Raw genomic sequence first — 23,044 nt, 5'->3', positions numbered from 1 at the left:
CTCCAGGTCTAATGCTAACGGGCAGATTTGTTTTTTGTTTCTCTCTTATCATAGAGAATTACCTTTTTTTAATTTACTTATGAGGATGGCAACAACTCTTGAGTTGGGGATGGGGGGAAGGAAAGTGAAAGAAATGAAGGGGTATAGGACCAAGGATGTAAGTGAGCAAAGGCGGAGAACAGGAAGCAGCTGTGTTTGCAAAGGTGAGATTCTGCTTCTGGGCTCCCGGTGCCTGATTTATAGCCTAGGCTGGGACCTGGGCGCAGAAGAGGCAGTGAATGCTTGCTCTTCACAGGGGCACTGTCCCGCCTTTTTGAATGGCAGGATCATCTACCTCCGCTGAACTCACCTCAGAGCAGCAGGGTTGCAGGGCTTGGGCTGAGCTCAAAACTCAATGGGAGCTATAAACCAAGATCTTGCCTCAGAGTGCATCGGGATCACTCACCTCTCCTAAACTGGGATTTTTCATTTTGAGCATTTGAGCTGCCACTCCGCAGGCAGGGCCTCGTCCTAGTGAGGGTCAGGACAGCAGGCTGCTGGGCAGCCCTGGCTGGGAAGGGAGCTGCCGACCGCAGCAGCCTGTGCTGCCAGCCTGCTGAGCCACGGTGTGTCTCTGGGAGGGGTAGCGGGTCCCGCAGCAGCAGGCTCCATTTTGGAGTGTCTGCAGGATCTCAGCTGCAGTAAACGCTCCTGCTGAGTTCCTGCAGGCAGCCTTGGAACGAGTCCTTCCCCTTCAAAAGCATACTTGTTAAATATACATATTTATATGGTGGAAAATTGGTAGACAGCTGGCTGAATGTGAGCCAGCAGTGTGTCCAGGTGGCCAAGAAAGCCAACAGCATCCTGGTCCACATCAGAAATAGCGTGGACATCAGGACTTGGGAAGAGATCGTCCCCCTGTACTCGGCACTGGTGAGGCCCCACTTCAAATACTGTGTCTAGTTCTGGGCTTCTCACTACAAGAAAAACATTGAGGTGCTGGAGTGAGCTCAGAGAAGGGTAACGAAGCTGGTGAGGAGTCTAGAGCATGAGGAGCTGCTCAGGGAGCTGGGGTTATTTAGCCTGGAGAAAAGGAGGCTGAGGGGAGACCTTATCGCTCTCTACAACTACATGAAAGGAGGTTGTAGCGAGGTGGGGGTTGGTCTCTTCTTCCGAGTAACAAGTGATAGGACAAGAGGAAATGGCCTCAAGTTGCACCAAGGGAGGTTTAGATTGGAAGTTTTATCCCCTTATGCATTGCTTTTATAACGCCTTTGATCTTGATCCATAAATGACTTTTTGATGAACATGTGATAGTTGCTGAGCTCTGAAGATTGTCTTCCCTTTCCCTAGCAGTCTCCTCTTTCTGCCTAGGCTGCAGCCTTTTCCAATGTTTGCTGTTTAGACAGTTATTTTCCCTTTAGTCCTCCAAATAATTGTCATTCTCGCTGTGCATAAATAGATAAGACTTTGTTTTCCTTTTTCATGTGATGGTAGTAAAAGCTCACTCCTTACTTTTCTTTATGGAAACAGTGTACTTCAAAATAGGCAGAGCAAAGCAAAGAAACTTGAACAGGATACACTCAGGCTGCTACAAGTAAATATGACTTCTATTAGATTGGGTGTTGTCATCTGCTCTAGACCTAATTCATTTGGTTTATGAAGTCTTGTATTGTATATGATTTTTGTAGTTAATGCTTATTGGTGCAGATACTGCTGATGGTGTGGACTGTGCTTGTAATTATGGCAGCACATGCAGCTTCCACTCCTGAAGCAGCCTTTGGTAGCCAACAGTCTGTTGATAAATATGCAGAACACTTACTTTTCTTGAAAGGAGTTTCTATTTAAAAAGTCTTGGGATGAGTCACAGAAGATAACAGTACATACAGAGCAGAAGGAAAGGGACAAATTTGGAAATCCTGTTTTTTCACAGTTTTTTTTAATGGTGATTATTTAATGTGGTAAATTCACATAACGTAGCATATATGTAGGTCATTTAGCAGCAGACTACTTTAGTTAACTGGGTATTTGTGCATTTTTTCTCTTTGTGAAATTCTATTTCCAGGTGGTGTGTGTTTGTTAGCTTATAAGCTGTTTACTGTGTATAGCTCCACTTCTTCAAAAGAACTTGTGCATTTGTCCAAATTGTAATAATATAGTAACTGATAAATCCTTTGGCTGTTCCAAGGAATTTCAGGTGAGGTTTCTTTTTCTCTCTCCTCAGCTATGCGTCACTACTTTTAAATAAAGAACTTATTGGTGGGTTTTTTAAATAAAGAACTTATTGGTGGGTTTGGAGATCTTCAGAGGAGCATATTAGGTAGCCAGCATTTGCTTCTGCCTAGAAGGAAGACCTTCTCTTTCTCTAATGATCCCTCAGGGTGCAAATGCTGAGTCCTTTCCCAGTTTGGTTTGAAACTGGAGTCAACGACACTTGAACTGAATATTTAGCAGATCATTTTTCCAAAGTCCTGGAACTATCTAGAGTATATAGGTGAGAGACTTTACTGTTTGCTATTTTTTAATGAATGGTGTTTAGTAGGTTTTTGAAATTCTACCATTTAAATTTCCCAGTGAAAATATGAGGGAAATTGACTTCATATTTAAATGCTTCATGCACAGCGATTTTTTTTTTTTTTTTTCCATCCCTTTTCCTCTCCTATACTTGTAAATGCAGTGTATTGGGTAGCTTAATAAGTGCTAAAATATTTTTAGAGATTTTTATGCAGAAATCAAGGATTTAAACACAATAATCTCAGTATTTTGATATTGAGAATAATTCATTTCAGATGAGAAGTATTCTTGTCTCTTGATTACTTTGGTAGTTCACTAAATTTTGTGAAATAATTATGTTGCCGAATTTTTTTTTTTCTCTTCAAGGAAGTTATTCTATTGTTGGGGAGTGATGAACATCCTGTAGTTCCATTCAAATTTTGTAAGGTCAAGGCAGAAGTTCTCAATGTTCCTGTTAATTTGGGAGGAATATGCCATGACCAAACTTAAAGAGTGTGAACTCTCTTTATTTGCGCTTAGGTTCGGATAGGAAAAACAGTCCTGTTGTTTCACAGCTAAGTGTGTAAGACCTGTAAATTGATTGTATCATAATTCGTAGAATCACAGAATGGTTTGGGTTGGAAGGGACTTTAAAGATCATCTAGTTCCAACCCCCCTGCCCTGGGCAGGGACACCTCCCACTGGACCAGGCTGCTCAAAGCCTCATCCAGCCTGGCCTTGAACATTTCCATGGAAGGGGAAATCACAACTTCTCTGGGGAACCCGTTCCAGTGTCTCACCACCCTCACAGTCAAGAATTTCTTCCTAATAGCTAATCTAAATCTACCGTCTTTCAGTCTAAAACCACTACCCCTCATCCCATCCCTACACTCCCTGATGAAGAGTCCCTCCCCATCTCTCCTGTAAGCCCCTTTTAGGTACTGGAAAGCTGCTATAAGGTCTGCCTGGAGCCTTCTCTTCTCCAGGCTGAAGACTGCATACTGGAAGGTGCTAACACATTTCTTTGAATCTTTTGGTACATATTTCAGACAGTGAATGCTACAACTAGCCCACTCATTTTGACTTGATGTTGTAGCCCTACGCTCCCTATACCCAGACTTGACATTGCTCAGCCTTTTTATAGTGTTTCTCCACTGAGGAAAATAACATATAGGAAACATCCTTATATGCTATTACTGCAGGAAGTACGAGACTCCAGTGCTTCTTGTGACTCTGAGTATTGCAAGAAGCTGCAAAGTAGAAAATAAAACTTTATTAGGGAACTGAGACCTTTGTGTGGAAATGACAGTTAAAAGAAAGACTTGCTCCAGTTCAGTGCTGCACACTGTTTAGCCTTTTTGTAGCTCAGATGTCTGCACCTGCCCAGCTTGCCTAGTCCATTCTTAACTCATTAATAGAGTGGCATGGGTTGAGACAAGAAAGAGCACATGCAATAGACTTTCTGCTGAGATTTCTTCTGAAATCCTTTTCCTACTTTTTCCAGCGAAATACAAATCACTTTCATAGATGATTTCAGGATTTTTCTGGCTTGATGTAAAACAGCAGAGAAAATACCTTAACACAGAGACCTCTTCAGGACATTTAAAAGCTCAAGCAAGGGATTAATAGGATAAGCTGATTTGTTGATCTTCACAGTAAAATTTGATCATTTATGGTTGATACAGTTTCAGCGAAGTACAAAACTTCTCTTGTTACAGGTGAAAACATTTAGGAAAGCATTTCTGACCTTTTTTTTTTTTCTTTTTTTTGGTCCTTCTTGTCCTCCTCCTTCTTTCTTCCTGCTGGACACCCCCCCCAGCATCTATTGTCTTGTTTAGAATGTCTTTTACCACAGGCCACTCTTTGAAACCTTTTGTGGATAGGACAGTGTTTAGGGGCTTTTCTTGTAATTTGAAATGCAAGTCTCCTGAGGATTTGGAGGCTAAAAATATAGCTGGTGGTTTGAGTACAATACAGTAGGAAGCATTTTCTAAATTCTTTATCTCATGCTTATTCTGCATGTATTTAAAACAGTTAGCAATTTTTGGTTCATGGCCATCTCCTTTTTATATTCTATCTGCATTTCATGAAGGGAACTTTCAGCACTCTTGCTTCTTAATTCTGGGCAGATTTTTAATTTCCATCAGTCTCCTGTTTTTCTTTTGGCATATTGGATCAGTTCAGACTGCAGGCAAGATTAGACTAACCAAGAAGTCAGATTCAGAGAGCCCAAGTATGAAGGAACCCTACTGTAGTTGGGATTTGGAAAGAGCTTCCTGAAAATGAGATCAGGAAGATGATGATTAAAGGGAGTGATACAAACGCGTAACATTCACTTGTGTCTAAGCGAAGACTTCAGTCTGTAAGGAAATGCTTAGCTAAAAGTTTCATTTGTTTTTCAGCTTGGTGTAATCAACTTCTTTTGCTGCAATGCATAGTTCAGTGAGTTTTTAATAAATAGAGTGATATGCAGTGAATTAATTATCTTTCTAATATAAACCTGACACTGATTTTTAAACTGATTTCAGAGTCAGTAATAAATATAATAAATATAGGTATACATATATATATAGGAATACTGCGTCCAGTTTTGGGCTCCCCAGTTCAAGAGGGACAGGGAACTGCTGGAGCGAGTCCAGCAAAGGGCAGCTAAGATCATTGAGGGACTGGAGCATCTCCCTTATGAGGAAAGGCTGAGAGAGCTGGGACTCTTTAGCCCAGAGAAGAGAAGGCTGAGGGGAGACCTTATTATGGCATACAAGTATCTAAAGGGTGGGTTGAAGGAGGATGGTGCCAGACTCTTTTCAGTGGTTCCCAGTGACAGGGCGAGGGGCAATGGACACAAGTTGGAACATAGGAAGTTCCGTTCAAATACACGGAAAAACTTCTTTACGGTGAGGGTGACAGAGCACTGGAACAGGCTGCCCAGGGAGGTTGTGGGGTGCCCTTCTCTGGAGATCTTCAAGACTCGCCTGGATGCAGTCCTGAGTAATGTGCTCTAGGCAATCCTGCTTTAGCAGGGGAGTTGGACTAGATGATCTCTAGAGGTCCCTTCCAATTCTGAAGATTCTGTGATTCTGTATATATCAGCAAGAAAAGATAGGTATCTGTTTCTTCTGCATTGGAATAGCTTTTTTTCCTATTTTTTTTTTTAAAAAAATCTCTTTTGATAGCCTTTATTTCCTTCATTTATGCTGTTATTTTTGATCTGATACATATTTTTCCACATCTGTGTTTGATAGTTTTTATAGATTGTTGCATCATTCATGTTACCAACAGAAGATCAACTTTGGAGCACAATTGATTGATCAGTATACAGCCTGGTTATTGACACAGATATCTGACTTTTCTTTCCTCCTTCAGTAACATTAGTTCCAGAATGTCCTTGTTTTCCTCTAGATGTCCCAGTCTCTTCTCTCCCCGATCGAATTACATAAGAAAAGCACTGAAATACAGACAGAAATAATTCCTGGACAACATGAGAAAATAGCCATGAAACAAGTATCTCCATTAACTTTTATTTAAAAGTCTCAGTTATATTATGGTAAAGCACTGTAATTAATGCTAGGAGTTTTTCAGATTTGTACACTCATAAATCCATGTCAGACTTTATTAAGAGAATGAAAGCATTTGATTGCACACATCATGTGTTCATTCTAAGCTAAACAGTTTCTGTAATATGAAGAATTTTAATTTCACAACCTCTACTCCAATATTTGACAACTTCATTATTCAGGAAAATGCTGCCTGCAGATACCCATCAGTTAGGCAGAGTTCCAGCTAACTTGCATCATGAGCTTATTAACTCTCGTCTAATCATCCAGTCATGGCTGATTAATCTCTTCTCCTGGTGTCTTGTTTTAATAAAATCTGCTTTCCGTTCCACTGACCAGCAAACTGCTGTCTAATTTTGTGTGTGGGCTAGTCTTTGCTGAAGGGAGCAAAATACAGCCCTTCTCCACTGATCCGAAGGGCCTTGTGTGTAGGAATCATTACTTGCAACTGTCTTGCATGTATAGTTCTCCTTTTGCGTTTAAGGGATGGTAAAAACATGTGTTTCCTCACAGAACTAAAAAGGTTTCCCATGCTGTGGGGAAGGAATGGAGGCATTTTGGGATGGGAATGCAACTGTAGCTGGTGGATTTTTGGATATTCAAATCATCTCTCTCCAACTGTGAAAGTCTGAATTCATTAATTACTTTGTATTAGTAAGCAGCAAGATAACATGGAGAGCTGGCAGCTTTATCATTTTCTCAGCATGGGGGGAGGGGGAAAGTAATTTCATCCCTCATGCAAATGGAAAAAGTTAACACTCCCTATTTCTTTTTGTAAGTGTTCTGTATATTAATGAATAAACCAACTTCTCAAGGTACTTCCTTAAAAAAAAAATAAGATGACTGGCAGTTAAATGCACTCTCGACAGTTTTAACTCTCTGATTTACACTACAGTAGCCTAGTTAATAATGTATCTGAAAGCTAACAGCAGTTGCTGTGACTATGACAGGCTGAAAATGTTTTCAGGTTTGCTAACGGAATCCCCACATGTAGGAAGAGTCAGAAACGAACCAGAGCTCTTTCAATTTCCTAGCGCTGGCCGGAAAGTTTTCTCTTTTGACAAGCAGTAAGGCAAGAATTATTTTTTTTTCAAGCAAACTTTTGAGCAAACAGTCCAAACTATAGCTTCTTATTTCTGTAGTTTATTTGAGTGTTTTCATTACTCTAAGGTTTGTCTACAGGTGCCAGGCGTAACTCACTGAAGTACCAAAATATTGCAGCAGTAATTTTATTTGGAGATTCTTTGGCTAAGTCTTCATCAGATAGTGGTGCGCCAGGAAGAGAGACAGAGCTGTTATGTCCAGCAATGGTAGCTTGTACTTATTACAAGGGCTGCCCTTCCAAACTTTGAATTTGCATAACGTAAATGCTGCTTACTGCAAAGAAAGAGAGAGAAAGGAGAGAAAGAAGTAGAGCTTAAAGCATTTCATGCAGTGTGACCCTTTATATCATGCAGATGGCCTTGTTGACTACCAGTTTAGAGGCTTATTCTACTTAAAATCCTGACTATTCTCAGCTATTTTTGGAGGTGCCACACTGCTAAGAGGAGAACAGGAATTACAACGGGAGTGCGTGTGTGTGTGCAAAACTTTTGCAGATAAAACAAATGCTGTCAGTTTCTCCTCAGTGCACCTTATTTATCATCAGAAGTGATTGTTAGCAGGCCATTTCAAGTAAGGCACAAAAACTTGGCTTTGATCAACCGCACTTTGATCAAATGTAAGTACTGGAAAAAATCAAGACGTGCAGGCGCAGTATTTTTACATTCTGCTTATCATCAGGGAGAGGCAAGGATAGGAATAAAGTCATTATCTATTTCAAATCACAGAATCGTGACAAGCAAATATTTCTAGCCTGGCGCAGGGGCTCTTCTTTTGAGTGTGCCATATTTGGAATGAGGATATGTGAGGATGTATGGCATAAAAGCAAACATTTTTATCATCTCGGACAAGTTTCCTATTTTGGAGGTAGATGGCAGGCCTTTTCCCAGCCTTACCACAACCATTGGATCTCTAACGTGTTTTCTTTCTAAAGAGTTTTCTTTTCAAGATGATGGTCAGTAAAAACTGACATACGTTCTCAATTTCCTCATCTGAGAAATAGAAAAACAAGATCTTATTTTTCTAATAAGATTTTCTTGCTTCAGTTCGGAAAAATGAGTATAAGCGTAGAGGAAGATGTAACATCCACTAGCTGGAATGCATTGTTTCAATGAGATTTCAGGTCCCAGTCCCACCTGTGGATCACAGTGGTATATCTGTTGCAGTTTTCATAAATAGTTGTAGATAATGTAATTAGCCATGGTCAGCTAAGATTCTCCTATACTGTGTGGAATAAAATTCCTTAGTCTTTTTCTATGTTGCTCAAGCAGATGAAAGAAAACAGAATACAGAAGCCAGAGTATGGAACTGTAGGCTGTTGCACAGCTTGAAGTAGTTTTCTTTACTGTTGTGTGCACTGGTAGTTAATGTTGCTGTGTCAGTGGACGTTCAGCACATGTTCTGTGAGCTTGCTTTATGTCAAGATTTAAGAAGTGAGTTTGTGAATGATTCCTCATAATGCTGAAAAGGTCCCTCTTTAGTTCTCCTGATCTAGGTCGTGACTCCTTATGACAAGAGAAAAGAGAGGTAACAGAACTGCATTCCTGCTGTTTTGACTAGCTTTTATGGTTAATGTAGTGCTGGATTATCTGATGGAAATCCAGCCCTTCAGTTTGGATTAAATGCGTTTAAAATGAAAGCTTGGCTGAAAATATTGGAGCTCTTAATGTGCCTCTGAAGAGAAGTCAGAAAATGCAGATCATTCTCTGAAGTTTCTGGATTAGCATTGCAGTAAATGATTAAATCATGGCTGTATGTTCTTCTTACAAGACTTCTTCCTGCAGTTATGTGAAATTCTAAGGGAGGTATTAAGGCTCTGTAGTATAGCGTTCTTACCTAGTTCAAGATGAGAAATTATTTTGTAATTCTAAATGCTGTCTTTGATCTTTTGCTTGATTCTTAGAATGTAATTTTGCATCCTTGTTTTTTCTCCTTATAGCACTACCTGTATTCCTTAGACATACGGATGTATGTGTGCCATGCCTTTTCAGTATCTATAAAGCACTATGCTCTACTTTGAAGTGTCATATTTTCTACTCCTTAAATTAGTTATGTTGATGGCTACTTGCGAACAGTGGCCAGTGAAATATTTTTTTTTTTAAGTTGAAGTTAGTAGCTTTCTGTAAAATGATTAATTATTGTAGTATAAATAGCCCACAATCACCAAGTAAATTTTAGAGACATTGTATCCTTCACCCTTTTGGTAACTCTGGTGATCTCATGGCAAGGTAGTAATTTTCCATATTCAGAACTGTCAGGTGGCAACGAACCCACTAAATTTTGATATCTAGTGCTAGCCAGTGTCATGTTCTTTTTTTCTGGGAAAGTCTTCTGAGTACCCAGATACATGTGGAAGGAATATTTCTAAGTAGCATACTGCATTTGAGGGATATATGTTTTAAGGTGGATTCTGCTTCTTCTACTGGAGGAAATATTGTGAAGGTAGGTAGTCTTTAGATAAAGAAAGTGAGAAAAATTAGTAAATACCTAACTAACAGTTTTCTTTTTCCAAACAATATGACTTTAGTGATCAGGAGAGAAGATGGGCCAGAAGAGGAATAGTTACTGAATTCCATGGATTTGGATTCATTGTGACAAGGCAAAATTTACTGTGCTTTATAAGACAAATGATTGTACTGTTCTTTCAGACCATGGTTAACATAACGTATGATTGAAACTCTCTGGGTGGGCGGGCCCAAAGAGTTGTGGTGTATGGAGTTAAATCCAGTTTAACGGTGACAAGTGGTGTTCCCCAGGGCTCAGTATTGCTGCCAGTTCTATTTTAATATCCTTATTAAAATTCCCTGACAAGGGAATCGAGTGCATCCTCAGTAAGTTTGCAGATGACATCAAGTTGTGTGGGAGTGTTGATGTGCTTGAGGGTAGGATGGCTCTACAGAGGGATCTGGACAGGCTGGATTGATGGGCAGAGGGCAATGGTTTGAGGCTCAACAAAGCCAAGTGCCAGGTCCTCCACTTGGGTCCCAACAACCCCATGCAGTGCTACAGGCTTGGGGAGGAGTGGCTGGAGAGCTGCCTGGCGGAAAAGGACCTGGGGGTGTTGGTCGACAGTCGGCTGAATGTGAGCAAGCACTGTGCCTGGGAGGCCAAGAAGGCCAACAGCATCCTGGCCTGTATCAGGAACAGTGTGGCCAGCAGGACTAGGGAAGTGATCATCCCCCTGTACTTGGCACTGGTGAGGCCTCACCTTGAGTACTGTGTTGAGTTTTAGGCCTCTCACTACAAGAAAGGCATTGAGGTGCTGGATTGAGTCCAGGGAAGGGCAACGAAGCTGGTGAGGGGTTTAGAGCACAAGTCTGATGAGTAGCAGCTGAGGGAGCTGGGGTTGTTTGCCTGGAGAAAAGGAGGCCTTATCACTCTCTATAACTACCTGAAAGAAGGTTGTAGCGAGGTGGAGGTGTGTCTCTTCTCCCAAGTAACAAGTGATAAGATGAGAGGAAAGGGCCTCAAGTTGTGTAAGGGGCGGTTTGGGTTGGATATTAGGGAAAACTTCTTCACAGAAAGGGTTGTCAAGCATTGGAACAGGCTGTCCAGGGAAGTGGTTGAGTTGCCATCCCTGGAGTTATTTAAAAGATGTGTAGATGTGGTGCTGATGGACATGGTTTAGTTGTGGTTTTGACAGTGTTATGTTGATGGTTGGACTCAGTGGTCTCAAAGGTCTTTTCCAACCTAGGTGATTCTATAATTCTACCTCTTTGGATGCATTCGTAGTCTCTCCCGTATGACCATCATGTAGGTGTCAAGTTGTAGGGTTTGACAAGTGTACATGTTCAGGTGGTTGTTCTGAGAGACTACTGAATAAAGGTGCCTTGGACATATGCCAAAGCCTGTTGCTATTTAAAGATGAGTATACCAATGCCGATTTAGTTTGTACATTTATAAATACTTGGCAAGTACTGCACTTGATTCTTGAAGCTAATTGGTGTCCATGAAAATAAAATAAATGGACAGTTCAGTGATTATAAGGCACTTGATTGTACAACTGATAATGTATGTCGAGCTTTGAGTTTCTGACATCAATTGTGGCAGCCCTATTCACTTATGTTTTGGGACAGTGAGAGCTCAAAGCAGGACAATAAAGTGTGAATCAATTCAGCTCTTTCTAGCATTGTCACACAAATTGCTTGTAATGCTATGTTCTCAGTGCACATATAATTTTAACAAAACAAAAGATGTATCAAAAGCAAGATAATAAATGAAAAACATGAATCAAACTTAGGTATTACTTACTCCTTTTTTTTTTAAAGACATTGTAGTTGTATTTTTGCATTTAGAAATAAATCATTGCTTGATTTTCTAACTTAGCAACATCTTATTGTTATCTTTTCCTACACTGCACCTGTTTTAGAACACTAAGTGTTTTTAGGAGGGATTTCTGTGGCTGGGGTTGATAACAAAAGTTGCAGTAAAGATTATTAAAAAAAAGAAGAGGCAAATCACAGAATTTCTGTTATAAATCTAAATGCAGTCCAAATCTCAGGAGAGGAGTAGGAATTCTCAAATTAACAAATGCTTATACGTGTTTCATGTTAATTAGTTGAGAGTTCAGATGGTGTTTTCTAACCTTTGTGTGCTAGCAGGACTGAACAATATTGAAAATATAAAACTGCATTTTAATTGAAATGGATATGAAAAAAGCGAGAAAATTTACTTTGAATAAAACTATTATAATAAATGAAAACTAAATACATTGCCTTTTATTACTACAGTAATTTCACAAGTAAGTTGGAATCTAAATACTACTGGTTTTGAAAACTGCTCATGGCTTGCGCTAAGCTATCTTAAATTATTGCTAAACTTTCATGTGGCATCTTCTAATAAAAGGTCAATGAGTACCTGCAGTAAAGCCGCAGAAGGCTTGATATGCTGCTGTGTTTTCTGTGCTAAGTCCAGACACAAATCTACTTCAGATATATGCCTGTTGGTGCCAACCAGGTTTTTAATAGGTAGTGCCATACTAACCTGTTTAGTAGCTGAAATGTGTTCTGGTAGATATTCTCAATCCTTTCTGAGACTGTAAGATGGTCCAAAAACTTTTTAGGGACAGTAATTTAAAATCTGTTTCCTTAAAGAACCTTGAAACAGTTTTGTTAATACAAAACCTTAAACTTTCAGAGTGATTCCCTCATTCCCTGTAGGAAAAATGAATGACATTTTGGTGTGCTGTTCTGTGTTCTTATGCAAGATATTCTCTTACGCTGCAGGTTGTGGGGTCAGGGTTTGACAGGTACCCCCTAATTTTACCTTTCATACTTATGGCGTTCATTAAAATAGCAAACCTTGAATAGCACTCACGAATCCTTTTCAAGTGAATAATGTTCACTTAACGACAGAGCTTTACTCAAGAGAAAATGGAGACGTGTTTTGTGGGAAACTGTATTTTTGACTGCTTGGTACGGAATACAATGTGGAATTAATTCAGCATCGGTCTTTATTTCCTGCCTATTACCTTATATTTAGGTGGACGTTTTGGGCTTCCAGAATTTGAAGTGCTTCCCATAAAATAAAGACAAAAAGTGAGGTATTGGCATTTTGAAGAGATGCCAGGAGAATAACTTCAGTCATAAATTTTCTTTCATACTAGATACATTTCCGAAAATGTGAAATGTTAACTTCAAAATAGACTTTGATATGCTGTATTTAAGGAAAAAAGATTTACTGATTTCTTGCTTTTTCTTTCTACAGCTAGTTGATGTGGAAAAATGGGTATGTGATTCTGTCTTTTATTCACTTGATCCCAAATGTTTCATGTTGCCACTGAGTCTAATCTGTCTGTTTTGATACCCTGTGTGTTCATGACCCTTCAACTTGCATGGCTCAAAAAAAAGAGGCGAATACATGGTCATGTAGGATCTGGTCATTCCTGAACTGTCATACCAAATTTCATGCTACCACAGTGACTTTTCTCTCTTTTAATTTGATTGCAGTATTGTGTAATGTAAAAGTATGATTATTGCCTGTCAGTTTTGAGCCTTGCTGTCTAATGTTATAACTCCATTCTGTAACCCACCCTGTCTTTTCCAGTATAGACACTGTAATCCTAAAATGCATGACGGTGAGATAATTAATAGTGATAAATAATGTGTGATGCTGTATCTAGCTGCTAATAATATATATACAGAATATTTAATGATGGAGAACAGCTGCTACAGAATAAAACAATCATTCCCAGTTCTTAGCAAATAAAGCCAGAGCAGAGTTCTCTGCTGAATGTGTTGTTAAGGCCTTTCCTAATGTGTCTGTGTATACCATGCATATTTGTTTGAGTATCTGATATAACTGTCCTGTATGGGACATATTTATGTATGTTTTTCTCCAATGTAATCTTTAACATCTGCATATGTATGAGTTAGTGCTCATGAAAGTACGTGTAGAGTTGTTTGTTCACATTTAAAATGTTAGAAGCCTCTCTGAAAGCTTGCACCATAATAGGCCTCCTTCATTTCTTAATACTTTATTGAGCTGCACGTGACCAGAAAAAACCTCAGACATCCTTTGGTATATGGCCAGTAACACAGCTAAAGCACTCATCTCACTTTATGTCAACCAGACATTACAGAACTTCAGTCTGTGATTATTACATGTTTATAGTAAGTAGTGACTCAAATTATAGCTTGCTTGAGACTTCTGCAGGTGAGTACCTTAACTGGAGGCTTAGGCTATTCAACACCCTTTCTACTCATGTATTCATGTCTATGTCTTGTGACATATATATGTAGATGTTTGTAATATTTATTAAACAATAACTGTAGTTAAGTATTAATTTTAGCTAATTGCATCAGTACGACAGCATATTTGATATGCTATCTGATATTGGTGACTGGTGACAACCAGAAAATTTTTATATCGATTTATTTGGAATGTTTTTAAGCCATACAGATAGTCAGGTTATCTTCTCGTTTTGACCACCTTTTTAATTACAAGTCAGAGGGCTTGGTTCTAAAACTTTAGATTCTGTGGTTTCATTCCTATAAAGAATTTTACTATAAAGAGAAAAACAGCAATAAAAAGGAAGTTCAGTAGTACAGAGTCACACTTCCCAATGCATGAAAAATTGTCAGCCAGAAGTTTATTGGTTACAGTCTGACATGGCTTGTTTTGACTGAAGTATTCAAAGAATGTGCTCTTGGAAAATACAGTATTACCTGCATAAATAGAAGTCAGATCTGCTTTTTAAATTTATTTTTTTTTTTAATTCAGAATTTAGTAATGTCAAAATCTTACGCTTTGGAAAGACTGCTTGCCAGTGTGTCCTTAAACCATTTTAAAAGGAAACGGTTCCCATGACAGCAGATGAAAACGTTTCGTTCCAAGTTACATCAGCTAAAGACTTTTCCTAATAGACTAATTCTGTAATCCAGACAACCTCCTATTTGACGGTGATGGAGTGGGTGCTGGCTTTACTTAAAATATGAAATCATTCTTTCTCAGATGAGCCTCAGTTTGCCCTGTAAAGCAGCTTTTAACCCCCTCTATAATTCCAGAGTGTTTCCAGAGGTCTTATGGTGGGCTGCAGGTGGACATACCGAATGAATGCAGCAGAAGGCTGGCTGTTGCACAGCTGCATTGTCACTGAGTGCAGACAACTCATTCTAATACGTATATTTATTCATAAGCCATTTTCCAGTGTAGAACACACAAGATTAATGCACGTGTGTTCAGTTATGTCTACGTATCTGTGGACACCTTGAAGCCTGAGCCCAGAGCCGAAGTCAGACAAGCTTCACGTCAAATTAGCTACAAATTGGCAACTGAACTTAGCTGCACGCAGTTTCACGCCATTCAAAGCATAAGCTAAAGTCATCCACTTCTGAGCTGTTCCAACCTGTAAAGTGTGCTAACAAAAATTTTGGAAGGAATTACTTCAATTCTGCTGTGCTTTTCCTGTTGAATGACTATCGTTCTTCTGGTAATTTTCTTCCACAATCTTTATTCTACAGTAAGGCATGTGCTGGCAGTTGAAGCTAGGTAAGAATTAAACGGGCCTAAGATATTCCTTGAACCTTTGGCTTTTTCCTTTTGTCTCTCAGCAGGGATGACTGTGAGGGCTTGTAGGTCTGCTTCAGTGCAGAATCAAACAGATTAGTTTAAGACATCTTGCCAAATGTAAAAAATAATGGAAGCAAGGCTTACCTTTTCCTTCCCAGCCCCCATTTCATATTTGAAAATGGCTTTTCTGCTTTTAATGAAACTAGCAAGGTGGGGTGAACCCACCATTTGATTGGAGGGATTTACTAAATTTCAAATACATCTTATTTACAGAGAAAATAATAATAATGGAATAAGCTGAAATTGAGTAATACATGGTGAAAGGAATTACTTTCAACCTGCCTATCATTTTTTTTCCTCTTTTAATATATTTATGAAATAAGGGAAATAATTTTAAAGCGTCTGTTGCTGTGAATTAGCAACTACTTGCGTGTGTTTGCAAATTTGAGATTTCAGGTTGGGTGCTGTATACTTTAAGGGTTTGATTTTTAAAGGACTTCTGTTCTCATAAAAGCACCTGAATGTCTGTCTTGACTTTCAAAACAAGTGCTTAGCACTGTAACAGAATTCACTGTAAGGAGTGGGGATTTTCTAGGGCATCTGTGGTTTCCAAAACCTAGCCTTTTTCATATGTTTGCCTATATATGGTTGGTAAATTATTTTGAAAATTTGGCATTAAGAGCCATCAAGAATGATTGTTTTCAAAACAGATAACTCTGAAGAGCTTTTTACCTGAAGGGAAACCAAGTGTATTGGTTGTTAAATTTAGGGTGCAAGGGACAAGGATTTTCATCCTTACATTGGCTAATGGCAAAGCTGTGGTAAATATAACATTGTAGGGGTGCCTGTAACTTTTAAATGGACAGAGGAACATCTGCTGCTGAAGGTAATGGCTAATCATTTTCTTTTTACCTCAAATAGTTACTGTTAGATCAGTTTTATGCCATTTGTAAAACTAGTTTTCAGTTTCTTTGGAGAAAAGAAGCTTGCAGAGTAAGGAAACACGGTTTTGACACTTCAAAATAATTGCTTTCATTACAGAGACCTCTGGATTGAGAAGTGAATAAATTCTGGCTTTGAGGATAGTGTGGGCTGCATAAATATAACAAGAACAAGTGCATTTTGACTAGATGAACAAGCTAGGGTTGCTGTAGAGTTTGGAGTGAGCCGCAAAACACAGCTTCATCAAGACAATTGGTTGCAGTAATACGTCTTCAGTGCCATTAAAGTAATTAATTGCACATCCATGCTTTATAATCAGTGTGATTTTCAATAATTAAATGAATTATCTAAGGACTTTTTTTGAGAATTTTTTGTTCACACTAAGTTCATTTACTTAAATATAGATTTGTTTTTCAGATTACTAGGGTGGAGAAATATGCTAGTTGTGCACCAATATTTGATCCCCCTGTTTAAAGTATTTGCATTCAAATTTTAGATATAGCATAGACTGCAGAGGTAACTCAATGTGGGGAGTACTATCAGCAGCCTTAACATAGGAACACTCAGTTATTTTCATACAGATCTTGAGGGAAAAATAGGAGGAGATAGCAATGTATGATGTTAAATGCACAGGCATATTGAAATGGAGTGACTGTGGAAATACTGCTTAAAATGCCTCACCTACAGCTACAGATTCAACCACATCTGCAGTTCCATCCTTAGCGTATAAATTGTAGCAGATGCTAATTGCAGCCCGAGTCTAATTCACATCATCAAGAGAAAGTAATACAAACATTTTCCAAGTATGCTTTTTCTTTCCAGAAGAAATCTGTATGCGAATCTGACTGAAACTTATTTTAATAGAATACTAGCATTTCCAGCTGTATACTAGGATTCCTTTGGTATCACTCCTTCAGTCCACGTTATAGATCTGAGAACTTCAAGCTGTGTTCTGTGTATCAATAGTAATTACTGTGAATTGCAGCAAACCGTCTACTTTCAGCTTACTTGTTTTCAATACTCCTTGATTAGGTTAGTGTAAAGATCTGATATTTCTGTGTAAGCAGATACAATACTACATGAATAGTACGAGAGATATAGTCAGGAGATAATTTCTAAATTAAATGGATTTTAAAACTAAACTTGGCAAGAATTGCAAGTAAAATAGCATTGCTGTTTTGCTTTTTTCATCTAGCCAGAGAGCCCAACAATTAAGGTGAGATTATGATAAATTAGGAGGGTTTTGAACAATCATAGTAAGTGATATCATAGAATCCCAGTCATGCTACCCAAAAGCTGTCCAGGGAATGAAATAATATAATAGCCCCAAACAGCTGTAAATATTTACATTAACAACACAGTCTTAGTGTCCTCGATAAGGCTTCAATAGGTTTTACATTTTATTTAGTTATTTATTTTCTTTTTAGAGTGAGAGAACAGTTAGGGTTAGGATGACGGGTAGAACGATAGGTGTGGTGTGCCTCAAATCTATGAATTTGAAATCCTGCAAAGGTTTTTTATTGTTTTTGTGGTTTTTTTTTTTAAAAAGTCATGTTCCAAGCCATACAGGTAATCTGGCTGCTGAGTGCTGAGTTTAGCTCCTCCACAAGGATGACATTTGTATGGCATTGAGCACTCATATAGGCATTTGTTCGCAAAAGATGAGATAGCATATGCAGCTGATGACTTCAGTCAGTGGAATATAATTATCCAGTTGTTGGTTACATTCAGTTACCAGTCCTACCTCTCAGGATAACTTATGAGAAAATTGTATGCCAGAGAAACAGGTTTATGTAAAACTTGCAGCACATTCCGATTTCTTGAACAAGTGAATTCTAAAGGTGAACTGGTGTCTCTGATGCATTTAGTCATCAAATTTGCATTGATTTCAGTAGGACGAGATTTAACAGACACTTATTTGTAGTCCAGAAGTACGTCAGAAGAACAGTTATTACCTTGCTTCTGAATGCTCAGTAGAGAACCTCCAGTGGATTCTTGAACTTCAGTGTCTGATACAATATTGGTGTTCTGTACTTAGCTCGTAGCTGGTCAGCTCTTCAGCTGGCTGTGTCAGTCTGTCTTTTTATCACTTTAACACTTCAGTGTTAGTGTTTGGTAAGCAATACGTTTCAAGAGTATGAAATTCATTCAAGTAGAATGAAATTAAGAAATTTCAAGTTATAGGTCTGTTCTGTCTGTTTAATTTTCAGATATGCATTCTGAATTGCTAGTGTTAGTCCAGGAACTCATGTGCTCTGTCGTGACAAGGTACAGAGAGTAAGTGTGAAGGAGCAGAAAGTTCTTCCCTCTGCAAAGTATGAGTTGGAGACATTTCTTGTGCAACAATAGCCTGTTGTCTACCTGAAGTGTGTAATTTCTGTTGTTTTGCTTCAGGGTGGGTTTTTTTTGGTTTTTTTTGTTGTTAGTTTTTTTTTTTCCAAGCTGAGAGTGAATGTTTTTCAAAGTAAGCATTCGCCTTTAGCTAAGAAGGGATTTAGTCTAAAAACCTCGGAGAATGTTCTTGCAGAAGCATGTGATAGGAGTACCTGGAACCCTCTGCCCCATCCATTTGCTGGTAGCTGGGCAGCTGAGGCCGTCACAGTTCATGGCACGTAGCTTCTCAGGCTTGGCCTGAAGTTTCACAGGGGCATTCTCTTCACATTCGTGGACAAAATGTGCATTCAGGTGTTTGCCATGAAGAAAAAGCATTTTTACAACAATTAAATTTTCTCCCTGGTGGTTTTGAAGCAGTAGGTGGATATATCTGTTCAGACTTCCCTCACCCACTGTTGTCTTTCAGGTTTTCTAGCTTGAGGGAGGCTGTTCATGGCACTTTCTGTCTCTAAGAATGACATGTAAATCATCTTCAAAATTATTAAGGAACCAGAGTAACTCTAAAGAACATGGTATGACAGATGTAAACACATGACAATTGTTTCTCTCTCATTTGTTACAGTTCATTTAATATGTCAACTGAAGGGAATGGATTGTTAAATCTGGTCTTCCAAAAAATCCAGCACAAGAAGCTGTTGTATCATTTTAGTAATCAAGGGAAGAGATAAGCTATTCACTTTAATTTGACGCTAGTTAAGAGATTACAGTCAAGTAGTTAAAATAAATCAGGTTTCACAGAAGGACTGTTGTTTAATGTACTTGTAATATGGAAAAAGCAGTGGGGTTGCATAGTTGTCAGAATAAAATTTCATAGATGAATGACAGCTGGAAGAGACTGAGGTCTTTGATGGATCTAATCTCCTTGATAAACTGACAGGATGATGGCAAATGAAATTCAGTATTGACAGATATAGGAAAGGTTATATTAGAATTAATCATGTAATTAACTTGTTTCTGTATTAATGAATTTACACACAAACACTACTGTAGACAGGTCAGCAAAGCCTTCTGGTTAGCTTCTGGAGCCACCCAGTAAAAGCAAACAAAATATTGGGGTAACAAGAAATGGGATGAATAGTAATGCCAAAATGATCATGCTATATTTTAAATCCTTGCTTTATGGGGATGGTGGACAAGGGTGCATGATCTTTATTTTGGTCAATTTGTTTCGAAATGTCTAACTACCAAATAGACCTAGAAGGCTTTTAAGGAGAGAAGTCTTTGAACATTTTGAGATGATTAGATTATACCTTTTTTTTTTTTTTTTTAAGCTAGAACATCTTGTACATCTTTGAGAACAGATACTTCTCTTTTAAAAGCGTGTATGAAATTAAAGCATGAAAGCACCCAGTCTTGCTTGGAAGCTCTCCAGTTTGACTCTCTTTTCATGTGGAATAGAGATTTGCTGCCAAATTTCAGTCCTCAGCTTCAAACTTCATGATATCAAAACATGAACTGATGAGGTCAAAAGAGGAAAAGGTGCCCATAGAACTCTCACAAACAAATCACTGCATGTAGCATAACCTATCACTCTCCTTTTATTCTTGAGCACCTCCATGACAATAACCTAAAAATTTCCACCATCTTCTGACATCAGTCATGTGGTACTGAATTATTTTTTTTTTAACCACTGCATCAAATATTAATAATGTTTAATTTTCTTAATTTGCTATGCATTCACATAGGATGGGTTACTACAACAGTGGTGTTGCTCTCCAGCACTGCGCTTTGAATGCAGGACTTTACAACTCGCATTGTACTTAGTTAGAAACTATCTGCAGAGGAAGTTGTTTAAGATGATCAGGCATGGCTCCTGTTTTACCTGTACTGTTTTATCTTTATGCAATAAGTATTTGATGTGCTATATTATTTAAATTAAAAATAAAAAAAATCTGAGAAAACTATTGCATTAAAAAAAGATGAAGCCTTGTTCTGAGCAGCTGTTTTGCTTTCTAGCACGAGCTATAATTATGCTAATTGTAATGATAAATGTTCCTTTTAAATGTGGTTTGTAGTTCTGTGTATCCCACTCACTTTTTCAGGGGAAACAAATCCCATTTTTAAGCACCTGAAAGCAAATATTCATTTCACATTTTCTCTTTTTTTCCCCTTCTCATGGCTCTACAGAAATTTATGATGAAGGTAAGCAAGTTAAACATTTAGTATTATACTTTCTGTGAACTCCTACAGTTAATTTCATCATTCTTTTTCTTTATTTTTAACATCAGCATCAAACTTGCCTTCACTAAAATAGCACATACTGAATTTTGTAAAAATTTAGTTTTAGAAACCACAGTGACTCTAGTTGGGATTGGGGCTATGGTTTATTTAGATCATGAAGGACCGAAGGCAGGCACCTGTGGAAAGAGGACTCTGTGCCGGCTTCTCCAATTCTCAATTTATCCTCACCGTTTCAGTGAGAATGCAACACTACCTGGTAAATAAGAAATCTTGAGAAACGAATAAATAACAAAAATACCAGTAAAACATTTGGGCATTTTAGAAAGTGGGGACAGCACACTGTTTCTTCTGTCACAAGACTGCTGTTGTGATGGTGTGGTGTCTCAGTGGGGTCAGTGGGGAGTCCTTGGGCTGAGGATCAGTGGCCCTTTGCTGCCTCAGGTCAGCAGCTGCTAACCATGTGCAGGAGCTCTGCCTCTCAGGGCTTTTTTTTTTTTTTTTTTTTTCTATTTATTAAAACTATGACAAGGCACTTGGTGAACCTCCAAACATTTTGAATAATTGTCTGTGATTTTAGCCAAGATGTGTTGGTTATCTGTTTTCTACTTTTTGCTTTAATTATCGATGTCTATTCTCAATTCATCTTCTAAAACGATTTGTTTACTGGTTTTCATCCCCTAAGAGTTTGCTGTTCTATGGTATGGTCTTGCTTCATTGTCACTCTCCAAAAGGGAGGAATTCTGGGCTAGATAAGCAGTGCTATTTTAAGGGCTGGATTTAATGATGTCAGAGAAATTTTCTTAGCATGACTCCTCTGCTGATCCATCTTTTATTCCCACTTGGCTGTCGGTCCTATTCTTTATCTGTGAGTTTCTTTCTCAAATGACAAGGATGATTCACATTCCTTGTATCGTACAGCAACAGAAAAGGCTTAGGCACAATCCTTAACCTGTGAAAAATGCCTCCCTCCTCCACTTATTTAGCTCTAAAATAACCAGGAAGATTTTTATTAATTCCTTCTATCTGCTATGCAGTGAAGGAGGAGGAGTACGGGGGAAGAGAAATCTTCACTAGGCTAAGGGAGAAATTGATAAATTTTATCCTCTTGGGCAATTTTTATCCAGACTGCTGAATGTGCTTGAAAGTAGGAGTTTGTAATGGAGGTATTGCCTCAGCCATAAATATAAATGTTTGTTTTACGGAGAAGGCTGGAAACAGATGATCGATATTATTTACTTTTGATTTCTTTTCAGTGGTGTTATCTGCTTTTCATTGATGTGAAGTTACCCATTGCTGGGAAAGTGATAACATAAATGTAGTATTGGAAATATTAATCATGAGGTATATCTGAAGTGTTTCTAATTATGTGGCTATTTTATTCTGCCTTACTACAGGTCAATATTAACAAAATTGGGATCATTTAGCATGGTGCTCCACGAAGGTTTATCATCATTACCAATGGTTCCAATCTTTTTAACATAGATAGTAAAATATCTCTGTGTTCTTAACTGAATAAGACATACTCATGATTTTTATTGGCCAGTTGATTTATTCAGGTTCAGATTTTTGTATATTTATATAAAGCATAATTACGCATTGTTATGCAGCTTTTAAAGAAGACATCCTTAGCAAACATATAGGTTAGCTAAACTCTTTTTTCTGTTCTTTGGTTTGGCACTACACGTAAAATAGGAGGTAACTGCTGATCGTGTCAATGAAAGAGGTTTGGTTTTGTTTCTTTTTTCTTTTTTTCTTCTTTTTTTTTTTTTTTCATCACAGGGGTCATCATTATCTAAGAGTAGGTACCAGCAGAGTCGTCAGTCATACCTGAATTTTTGCAGCGCTTACTGTTTTGTAGTGAATTCCATGAATAAAAGTCGATTGATTAAATAGTGTTTTAAAAGTAAGGTGTAAAGACAACAATATGTATAGCGTATGTAATGTCTTGTGAGGTTCAACTCCCTGTTTGTTATTCCATTGTAGCATGGTATACAGGCTACAGTGAGACAAACAAAGAGGTTTTAGACTGGTTTGAATTTGCCCTTTGGTGTTGCTGTTATTTGGTACAAGTGGGGTGAAGGAATGTATTATCACAATGCTGCATGTCAGTGTATTCATTTACTTTGCATCTTTAAATTGTAAGCAACTGAATGCTGTGGGCTTGTTGCCAACCACTGGAAATGGCAGCCCAAGAGCACAGTAATTGCAGAAGGGTCTCATTAGCATTTTTGGTAGAAAAATTCAAGGCTTCTGGGCCAGGATGCTGTTACTTTGGAAAAGAAATTCTGTCTTTTTTTGTGTCAAGATTTTTAAAGAAAATGGATACTTCTGTAAGCCAGAAGAACGTGTAAAACTGCTTGGCTCACACTCTGTAGCTTTGTTTGTAGTCT

The 23,044-nt window shown here is 38.3% G+C and overlaps 1 protein-coding gene across 4 annotated transcripts in view; it reads left to right on the top strand.

Annotated features, from left to right (window-relative positions):
* RYR2 (ryanodine receptor 2) overlaps window positions 1-23,044 on the top strand; it is a 427,534-nt gene that overhangs the window by 144,630 nt on the left and 259,860 nt on the right. For all 4 annotated transcript variants that reach the window (XM_054193733.1, XM_054193732.1, XM_054193731.1 and 1 more), the window contains exons 4-5: window positions 12,834-12,854; window positions 20,601-20,615. In XM_054193733.1, coding sequence (XP_054049708.1) covers window positions 12,834-12,854; window positions 20,601-20,615 — 36 coding nt within the window. The remainder of the gene's footprint in view (window positions 1-12,833; window positions 12,855-20,600; window positions 20,616-23,044) is intronic.

This window comes from Rissa tridactyla, chromosome 3, assembly GCF_028500815.1.
Source record: "Rissa tridactyla isolate bRisTri1 chromosome 3, bRisTri1.patW.cur.20221130, whole genome shotgun sequence".
Taxonomy (NCBI): domain Eukaryota; kingdom Metazoa; phylum Chordata; class Aves; order Charadriiformes; family Laridae; genus Rissa; species Rissa tridactyla.
This window is presented reverse-complemented; position numbering and strand designations above follow the sequence as displayed.